The sequence below is a fragment of the Centruroides sculpturatus genome, unplaced genomic scaffold, assembly GCF_000671375.1.
Source record: "Centruroides sculpturatus isolate CEXI.00-Female unplaced genomic scaffold, Cexi_2.0 scaffold60, whole genome shotgun sequence".
Taxonomy (NCBI): domain Eukaryota; kingdom Metazoa; phylum Arthropoda; class Arachnida; order Scorpiones; family Buthidae; genus Centruroides; species Centruroides sculpturatus.
Genome location: NW_019384349.1, coordinates 922100 through 933675, shown reverse-complemented (window position 1 = coordinate 933675; position 11576 = coordinate 922100). Strand labels below are relative to the sequence as shown.

The following is an 11576-nucleotide window of genomic DNA, read 5'->3' as shown; positions in this document are numbered from 1 at the left end:
AAGGCTGCCACTCAAATGACAAATATATGGATGAGCTTTCACACCATTTTGTACACATTCTTTCATGTAACAAAGACTTGATTCGTGTAAGAGCATTGCGCCCGGCATTTATACTGTACGACTGAAGGAGTAATGGGGTTCACAACGTATTTTACTAATTGTCTAAGACATATCACTATAATTATAGACAATCAGTTAGTAGGATATCAGAATGTAAACGCATTTATATTTCACATGTAAAATCCAACACGGATTGCATACACTAACGAGAGTGCAATATATGAACTATTTGGATCACTATTAAAAGAGCAATACTCTGTTTAAAAATTATTTTGTTTTTGTGTATTTATATGCAAAATTATACCCCGACTTACGCGGTTATCACTCGGTCCCACCTATCGCGTAAGTTCGGGGTATTACTGTATTACTAATTTTAGCTTCATATTAAGCCTCTGTAGATTTTACTCTTTTAACTCTNTAATAATATTTATAATAATAATAATAATACATATCCACCTAAATTAGTTGACATGTAGTTTCTATATATCTATATTTAAAATTCATCAATGCTAGAAATTTTGATCACATCACTTGACACACCAAAGTATAAAATAGTTATACTAAAATCCCAACAATAACTATTCAGTCAGACGCAAGGAAGTTTAACAAAATATACAATTTTTACATTTTTTTCTGTTACATTGCTCTGTTGCCTGATCCTTGCAACTCTCAATCTTGCCTTCTTAATTATATAACTCTTGAATAGTCATGATTTGTGTTTGATCAACTATTATATCTGTACATCTATTATAGAATAGAAAACCCCTCCAGGGCTTCTGAATTATCACTTTTTACAACTCATTTCTCAATTAACATCGTTTAACATGTGCTGTCGAGAGGGAATCGTAGGCACCAGCAAGATGCATGCATGGTATATTTTCTGTTTGTTTTATCAACTCATATGGATACAGACAGTCACAGATGCAAGTTTTATATGACACATTACATAGATGCAAAAAACTTTGTCCATAAATTATTTAGTGCATCTACATAAGGCAACATAAAAATTACACACCATTATTCACAATTAGCACCGACATATATTTTGCAGGTTTTTTTCTGTACAAAGCACACAATCCTGTGGAAATATATTAAGAGCAAAATTGGGGATGGCAGAAGTGGTCGTCGAAGCACAAAAATGATGATGATTATATAAAACACATGCATTGTTTAAATGTCCCTCTTCGTTCAAATGCTATCATCACAAAAGCATGGATGCAACAATGCAGCCATCCAGCGTGCTGCTGGAGATGAAGTGTAGGAAGCATCACCATAATAAGGCTCTTTATTTTTAAGAATGGTTTGTGCTGATCAAGTAATAACTGCCTATAAATCACTCCTGAGTAATGTAAGAAACAATATCCGTTACTCCCGTTAGGTCGTCATCCTCAGTTTCTGGATTTCGGGACCTTAGTATACTGTCAATCATGAAACCACCATTTGACTGTTGCCCGGGATGATTATAGTAAGGGTATGGTGCACCCTGTTGTGGAGGAATAGGATAATTTGGAGGATAAGCAGGAGGAGGACCACTGTGCTCACCATGAGGCGAATAATAACCTTGATTATTATAATAATCTGGGGAATGAGATGGATAAGGGCCAATAAATGTACGATACATTCCCTGTGAAGCAGGACTTGGTTGACCAGTTACTGAAGGTGATCCTTGTTGGGGAGGATATGGACTAGAGGAAGGTGGCGGTGAATGGTGTGATGTCCTGCTATAATTCTGTGGATGGTATGGTCCTTGGCCATAGGATACTGATCCTTGGGGTCGATAACGTTCTCCAGGAATATATCCAGGACCATACTCTCTATTTGAATTAGAAACTGGTGAATGTCCCATGGGCTGTGAGTGAGGTGGTGTGGGCTGTTGAGGATAAGTAGCTTGCTTTTCAAATGATCGTGAACGTGTATACAGATCTAAAGGCATCAGACCCGAGGGACTCGATGACTGTGAATATGAATCTAGTGGTGTTAATTTTGATGGACTGGATGAATGTGGATAAGTTTCTACAAGAGATGGTTTTAATGGGCTGGGCCGAGAAGAATATTCCTCTAATGGAGTTATGCATTCCGTGTAAGGATCACCATAAGTTCTATTTTCTGGATTTTGTTGATAACGAAAACCTGGAGGCCTGTGGTTATCAGATGCTTGCCTAAACTCTCTTTCTTCTGGACGATCTGCATTAGGAAGTATTTGCTCCTGCTCTACAGTCTGAATATCTTTGGCTGCAGGCAAATTCTCCTCACTTCTTGGTTGTGAACCTGATGGATAGGGAAGTTTTTCCTCACCATGCATATACATTTCACGTCTCTGATTATTGGGTAATTCTTGAATTTTTGGTGTCAAAGAATCTTCTTTTACCATACCAACAGAAGTTATAACTGATCGCTGATGAAAAGAGGCTTCTTTAGGAGACACTGAATTATCATTTACAGATTCTAAGGAAGGCTTTGAAGATTTAAAATTATTATCTGAATTATGTAATTTTGATGCATCTAACGATGCATTTGTGTTCACATTTTCTTCTTCTGTATTTGGATGAAGCATAGATTGTTTTTTTGCATGTGATTTTCCTTGTTCTTCATCTTCAGTTTCTTCCTCCTCATCATCCTCTTCATTAGCACTATCACTGTCACTATCATCATCGTCATCATCATCATCACTTTCATCTTCATCTTCATCATCACTTATTTTAAATTTCTTTCGTTTAGGTGGTTTCTCATCACTGTCAGATTCAAGAATAGATTTAGTGGTTTTCATTCTTCTAGGATGAATTTTAGAAGAATTTCTTTCACTTCTTTCTGCTGTCTTCCTTGGTCTTTCTTCAGCGTCTTCAGCTCTAATGATTCTATTATATTTTTCCTTTTTCCTCTTATCATTTTCTGTATCAGCACTCTCATAACTACTTTCTTCGCTTTCAAATTCAGAACTATCTGATGTCTCTAGTTTCTTTCTAAAAGTTTTCTTTTTCTTCCAGGCATCCATTTCATCCTCATCTTCATGGTAACTTTCTGAATCTGACTTCCATTGACGCTTTCCCCTGAAATTAAAATAAATGTTAAAAATTGAATTTTCACTATGACAGACCTGATAATAAAATCAAAACCTGGATAAAAATTGATTTTCTTTTCAAAATATTTGTAAATGTAATTTAATTATTTTTAACAACTTATAAAAAAGTTTTTAACTTTCGGATAAACTTTTAAATGTGTACACTAACTTACTACTACTTTTAACTTTAACTAAATTGAAAAATCTCTAAATATTTATTGAAATTATTTCAAATTATACATTTTTTAATTATTTGTTAATTTAGATTACAAAATAATTTTTTCGCAATGCAATTATAAAAAAAATTAGTGTTTTTGAATATTTTATTACATAATAAAACAATTATTTAAGGTAATAGTACAAGATTTTAAAAAACAATTGATTGTCTTATCATCATCAAAATCTGAATTTCATTCTATTGTTATATATAATAATTCATACCATTGTTTTATTCTAAATTTATATATGACTGAAGAAGATCTTTAATGTATTTATTAACTTAAGTTTAAATAAAGATGAAAATGTAAACCTTATATTTTATCATAATTTTTTGATAAAATTTGTATTTCAATAAAAATTGAAAAATATGACTTATTTTAATGTGCTAACCAATTTTTTAAACTACTATATTCAGCAAAAAAAATTAAAATGATGGATGACTGCAACTAATATAGTACATCCAGATGATTAAGCTATCTATGATGTTATTCCATAAATTTCTTAATATTTTTTTTCATATAAAATGTTTTTTAAAGAACTAGCACATGTTTTATTAATCTTATTTTCCTATGTCAGTTTAAAAAATGATGACTGACTATCTTTTTGTTGTGTACATATATATACAAAATCCTGTTAAAGATAAAGTTTACTATGTTGACTAAATGGTAATAAAGGAAGAATTTTTAGATGTTAAAAAATTGTATATTTTCAGCTATAATTTATTTAATTAAATATTTTCTTTAATAGCTAAAAATATCTAACAAAAATATGAGTAGCTTCAAAAAGTTCCTGGAATAGTACTAATAACATGTTTAAAATGACAGAATTATTGAATTTGTTACAAAATTACTTAACAACAGATCTTATGTACGTAACAAAGTATTCATTTTGTGATAAAGCATGTAAAGTTAGTTTTGTGCCATTTTACATATAGCACAATATAGTTTTCATTGCATTTCAAAAATGAGTATAAACAAGCAAGAACAAACAAAATTTTTGGCTAAATAAATTATCATTAGACACTTTTAATACTTCAACAGGCATAAAATAAATTTACAATAAAGAAAAGCCTAGTATTTAATTGACATAAGCATTTCTTTGAGAGCCATAAAAGTACTAAGGATGACAGCAGGCCTGAATAGGGATCATCCTGATCCCTATTCAGGCCAGCTATCAACTTCAAATAATCAGACAAATATTGCCAGAGAAGTAACAGAAAGCAGTGTGTCGAAGAAATTGTACTAAAAGTTTGCATTTCCGTTAGAATTTTCCAATGAAAATAATTTGTAATTTCTTTTCTACATCAATGTTTGGTACACGAGTCCTGTTCATAAAGCAGTAGTTTTCCAAAGCATCATAATGTAACAGTACTGGAACATCTACCTTATTCTCCTAATTTGGCACTATACAATTTTTACCTGTTTTCCCAGACAAGTTTTGAAAGGAAGACATTTCAAGAATGCCAACAAAATTACTTGGGCAGAAATAACTATTTTAAAAAGTAGAGAAAAATTTCTTCCAAGAACTGTAAAACAGCTGGTAAAGGTATGTATCAAATAAAGGAAATCAATTTGAGAGAAATACTGCATAAGTGTTCCTGCCAAATGTACAGTCTATAATAAAATTGAATTCCAGGAAGTTTTTAAAACTACTAACATAAAGTTATTAAATTATTAAGATTTATTATTATACTAAAAATTTTTTCAATAAACGCAGTTAACTATAGTACATTATATTTTAAGAAAAAATACAATGGATTCCGGTCAATTGGAACAGATTGGGATGAGTGCATTTTGGATCAATTAAGTGCTGCCCCAACTATACAAAGCATCATGCAGATAGGTAAGAAAGATATAAACAAGAAAAACACCTCATTGAGCAACAAATTATTTATTTCTTTAAGTTAAAGAATAAATTACCAGAAAATAATATAGACAAATTACAGACAAATACAGTACTATTTAAATATTCTTCACAATGATTCATTTATAAGGACATAGCTCTTGTTCTTGAATTCTTCCTGTTTACCTACTAAAAATCATAGGAAAAAAAGACTTTAAAAATAGCAATTCTATAAAATAGTCAATATCTAAATCTGTCTGAGAAAAGATACTTACTCTCTATTTTCTAGTTCCTGATAATCATCAATGAATTTTTTCCTTTGTAATTTGCCTTGTTCTTTTGCTTGATTCTAAGTTAATACAGATAATAATCTGCCTTCATTTTCTTTTTTTGCATAAAATTTCTTCACTAGCCATTAATGAATTTTCTGGCATTATGTAGTCTTCCACTCTGATTTAGTTGAGTCATCTTCACTACTTTTGCCACTTTCTTCATTATTATTTTCTTTTTTGTTACCAAAATGTTTTCAATGATTTCATCTTCAAAATTTCCATACTCATTGTAACATTCAACATAATTATCTATACCTTCAAAGTCTTCAAAGTTTCTAACTTTTTGAAGTTCTGGAATGACATCACATTCAGCATTGACTGTTTCTAAAAGCTCCAAATCCAAATTTTTAAAATGACAAAAACATTTTTTGTCATTGTTTTTATTAGTGCTTATTTATCATTTGTCATTAGTGTTTATTTTTCACCAACTATCTGAAATAAACTATTGCTTGGAGAAGACTAATTTTGTATTTGCTTCCTTGGCTATGGAAGATATCAGAATATTTTTTCAATTGCTCCTAATATGTGATACACCAACTTTCTAACAGTACAGTGTTTTATAATTATTCACATATCCATTGGGTATACTAAGGACATTGTGTTTAAAGGCAGAAATTTCAAATAGATGTTTTTCAGATCTAAACATCTCAGTTGTATAGCACAATTGTCAAGAACCAACAGAACTGATCTCAACTTCTGAAATTTCACATCCTATCATTTTAACCATTCTTTAAAAATTTTCCATGTCATCCGTGCACTATTATAAGCCTGGACTCAACCGGAAAGATCATTTCCAGTCAAGCATTAATGCTGTAGTCCTTTAAAGCATCCAGACTTAGCACTTTTAGCAATAACTAAGAGCTGCTTTCTGTCATCTCCTTTCATGTTATAATAATCTATGACATCTAATCCATCACCTTCTTTCTGATTGACAGGAGTATTGTGATTGTAGTATAGAAAAACATTAGGACAAGACATAAAACAAGACCTGTAACATTCACCCACATTGTAAATGTTACTTGCAAAAAATTCCTGAAGTAAAGTGATTAGTATCTCAATTATCCACTCTTCTGCACTCTTAACATCAACACTCTTTTTTTATTGTGCGCTTTCTTAAATTTAATCCCATATCTACTTTTCCATCAAGACCACCAACCATCGGTCACTTTAAAATCATTACAATCCAGCATTTTAGTTAACTTTCCTGACATCTTTTTCAGCATTGGTCCATTAACATGCATTCTTAATTCAATTTTAACAGAGAACCATTGATTTAGGGCATTGTCACTATCAGGATCTTTACATTTCCTTTTAGGGAGGTTTGCCATTTTCTAATACACATACACTCATCTCTCACTTTTTCGATGATGAACAAGTATGAAATAGATGATTTTTGTATTCCAGTAATATCTGCTAGATAATAATGATTGGTATTCAGCAGATTTCTGAGCTAATGACAACTATTTACCTGACATTTAATGAGCTTTTCAAATTTTATAAAATAAAAAATATAATTGTAAAATATCACAGCACTAAATCACAACACAATCTTTATACTTTCATCCAACAACCACACCAAACTGAAGCTATAAGTAGTTTGAAATTGTTCATTATATAAAGGGACTGTATCAGGGTCACTGGAATTAGTGGTGAGTCATTCCTCTAGGCATTTGACCAGTTGAGATTTCTAGAAATGAGGCAGTAAGCAAAACTAAACCTCTTGTCTATTAGGGTTGTACATGTAAGTGGATGAGGAATACTTGAAGTCTGTGCCAATTAAATGAAATGGTGTTCCAAAAAAACCAAAGTAAATATTCTCATTATTTTCTCAATTTATTTTTTAAATTTGTCTCAAATAAATGGCTGCTCAATTAACCGATGGTCCTATTAACCGGAATCTACTGTATAAGAAAGGCTTTTTTCTTTACACAATATGATGTAAAGAAAAACCCAAACTGCATTGACATTAACTAATTTATATATCTCACTGTTTAGGAGGCCACCTTTTCCCACTTCCCCAATTTCCTTCTTCTTCATCAGAAGAAACTTCCTTATAATTAATCTTTTTCTGAGCTGCTCGTCTTGTTGAATGGCGATATTCTTCACTTAATTCACTCTCCCAATCTTCATCTAAAACAATCATCATATAATTAAACTTCTCTTAATTATCTAATTCATTAACTAACTTTTTTTAAATATATTTTAAAAAATAAATTGTTTTTTTTAATTATTATAGTTTTACATATTTTATTTTGGATATTTCTGATATTTTTATTATACAATAAATCTTTGTTATTTCATTAATTTGGCATTATTGAAACTGATAGTAAAATCAATCATTTATAAATGTTAAATCATTAGAAAAAAAATAAATAAATTCAATATAAAATCATCAGAAATACTATCTTGCATAACAAAAATTTACTGTAACTAATACACTGTTGTTATATTATTTACAAATTATAGAAGTATACTACTATTAAATATAATAGCTGAGAATAAATATAAATTTTCTTGAATCAGAATCTATCCTTCACATAATTTTATAAATAAATTTCATTTTCAAATAATATATAAATATAATAATTAAATTATTAAATCTGTCATAACATTATGATAATGCAATCTTTTTTCATTCTTCTTTAACAATATGTCATTTATCCACAGCATATTTAAATTAGCTAATTATTATCATCATAATGATTAATTTAAATTTAAATCTGAAATAATACAAAGACAACTGTAAAAAAGTAATTATTATAATAGAAACTAAAATAATGATTCTTATTTTCATAATTACTGGGTATCTGAAACTAAATATCACTGTTCCAATGTGTCTACATAAGAATAAACTTCAAAGTAACAACATTAAAAACTATAATTGCTAGAAATATTAAAAATTTATGTATAAAAACATTGGAGACCAAAACTTTGATTAAAAATATATATACATAATTAAATTCTCATATATGTATGTATGTATGTATGTATGTATGTATGTATGTATGTATGTATGAGAATTTAATAATTAGCACAAAATATTTTATCTATAAAAATTAAATGAATAAATCACAATAGTTGTAAACTGCTGGCATATTTTCATAGTTTCACTGAAATACTTTTGCCTCTGTTAGTGACTTATAAAATATTAATGATAAAATGTCCATAACAAATAACTAAATGCTGAGTAAATTTAACTAACAAGTTAGAAAAATTTGATGACAGTGACAGATTGTAAATGAGAAATTTAAAGTAATTGTTATATTTGAAATCAATATATTGTTCAAAATATGAAGGTCAAACTAAAGCAAATGGTTTAGTTTGTCCTTCATTTTTTTGGTTTAGTTTGTTCTCATTAATATTGGAGAAAAATGCAAAAGATAATGTGTACGAAACAATACTACATAAGTAAATGTCATATGACATTTTGAGTTATCTCCTTGCCTACATTTATGTGAAAGGCTTTAAATTATTATTCCTTTAAGTCACAATCAGCAACTTGTTTTCACTAATAAGCCTGAATCATTTGCATAAATGGATAAACATTATATAACTTATGAATATTTATAGGATACATAAGCTCCACTTCTACTTTTGTGAGAATAGTTATAACTGTACAGTTGTTCTTTGAAGAACTTGTATGAAAATCTCATTTCATATTATTAATGGCGCATATACAAATATAAACATCTGTAATCTCTTATGTACCGATTCATGTAATCTGTTAAAAATTTACTAATTTCACTTTTGGCAATATAATATATTAAAACATTCATAAAATTGCTATTTCTTTAAATACAGTTTAAATAATCATCTATATGTCAAACATTGCATCAAATGCATTTCTTTTTCTTCCTACTCTTTTTGCTCTGTAAACACTAAAAGGACCTTTTCTACACTCATGGGTTAAGACAGGCACAATGGGATGGCTGAACAATGAAAGATGAGGCATTTCATCAAAACACAACCCTAGAAAAATTCCTGGGATTGCTCTTGCCTACTTGAATTTGATTATCTAGCTATCCCATTTCACATTATATAATATTTAAGGTTTCTCAAATGGGATCTTGGGATCCCAGCTGTGTTTTTTAACCCAGGCCCACCAGTGGCCAAGCAGTTCTGATCACTGATAGTTCAATCATGAGTTTGCTCCTTGCCAGGACAGGTTGGCCATGTGAAGTTTTCCAGGTTTTCTCCATGTCTTTAATGCCTAAATAGGGGCCAGTTGCCCTTAAAAGACCTCCTAGAAGGCAAATTGCCAAAATGTCGCATGGCTGTAACTTAATAAAACAAACTTGACATGCTCTACACAATAAAAGATTCACATATTGAAGTATATTTATTAACTATACAAAAAACTTTTATAGATAAGTTCTTGAAATCAGTAAACATTATGTTCCTATCCCATATAATTTCTTTCAGAAATTTTTAGAAATGTGTCAAGGACTTTTGGGACATCCTTTAGTGTTTCACAAGTACATAATTTTCCCTTAAATTTTTTTAACAAGTTTGAAAGCATTCTAATAAATAATTTGTTCCACATAAGCATCAAAACAGGAATTTTAATTATAGATCCATTAAGTAGGAGTACTAAATAAGACAAAGACTTTAACAAGCAATTTCATATAGACAATAAAATTTCTCAAGCTTAACTATCAATAAACTATATGTATTGATAATAGTCACAGGAAACTTTTCATTTAATGAAGATACACCAATTTTATTCAAATCCCTACATCCTTCTGTGTAAAAAATATTCTCAAATAATAATTTTACTTTTAACCAATCCATAAGAATAATGTAGGACCAGATTTATATTATAAGTTGTCAATTTTGTTGTCTTAATGGTTAAATTTTTTAACCAATAAATTTTAAATTTCCATATTTAATACATCAAGACTTCTTTGAAGAAACTGCTAGACCAATTTTGCATGAGCAAAAGTATCAACTTTAAGTGCTTACCATCCCACATCCAGACAGGCAATACTGCTCCCATTAATATCTTAGTTGCATCCCATAAAGGCCATTAGAGGAAAAATAAAACTGCCTTCCAGACTAAGTCTACTGATATTTTTTCCTTAATTAATTGAAGGCAATCAGAGTAATTAGCCTAATTAAAAAATTTTAAACTATTTTATATAAAAATTACACAGAACAATAATATATACACAAAGCAGTTTATGGAAAAGTCTCAATTATATAATATACTAAATTTATCACCATTAAAAATAACTTTAAATTATATATAATATATATTTTAAAATATTAACCTGAATCATCACATTTTGCTCTTCCTCGTCTTTGCTTGTCAGAACGAGAAAATATACTTTTACGAGTTCTTCTGGTTGTAGAATCATCACTCTCTTCCAAATAATCTTCACTAATTGCAGAAACTTCAGTTTCTGATGGACTGTAAAACATTCATAACAAATATTACTACAAATATTTTATATTCCTTATAAATTTTACTATATTTATTCAATTCTAAGCCTTTTTTTTTGCCATTTTAATGTCTCTAAATATTGGATGCAGCTTGCATTCAAAGATGGCTAAATTTTACCTAAAAAGACAATTTTTAAAGTATCATAAACCTATTCTAAACCTTATCTACTATCCTGACCTAATTTCACTGTCAATTGACCAGTAGCTTTTAGTCAGGATTGTTTTTTCCAGAAACAATCCTTTAATCTACCTTAGAATAATATTGGATCATTTATTCTGTAATTTTTTTAACTTATTGAAGTGTTTTAACTCTGATGATCTTCCTAGGCAGTATCTTAAGTCAACTTCAGTCAATCAAAGTTTGCATCAATAAGCCTTTTAAGAATTATGTAAGAAAAGTATACAAAAATTGGTTACATTAAAAAAAAAAATCACACTTTAGCCACTTCTGGGAAAATAAAGAAGGAATGTGCTTCAAAAATTGCAAAATGGGTGTCTGTCAGCTGGAAAAAGTTAACAATGAAATAATAATTCATTCCTTTAAAGAATGCTGCATTACAAATGCAATGGATGGAATAGAAGACAACTTAGTTTAGGAAAATGACAAATGTCAACACTGATTC

At 29.6% G+C, this 11576-nt stretch overlaps 1 protein-coding gene across 1 annotated transcript in view; it reads right to left on the bottom strand.

Moving 5' to 3' along the window:
• Window positions 1-487: 487 nt before the first annotated feature.
• LOC111636999 (remodeling and spacing factor 1-like) overlaps window positions 488-11576 on the bottom strand; it is a 112500-nt gene continuing 101411 nt past the window's right edge. Inside the window, exons 12-14 of the mRNA XM_023382406.1 lie at window positions 10782-10921; window positions 7500-7641; window positions 488-3107 (exon numbers count right to left, since the gene is read on the bottom strand). Of these exons, the coding sequence (XP_023238174.1) occupies window positions 1394-3107; window positions 7500-7641; window positions 10782-10921 (1996 nt within the window). The 3' untranslated portion in view covers window positions 488-1393. The remainder of the gene's footprint in view (window positions 3108-7499; window positions 7642-10781; window positions 10922-11576) is intronic.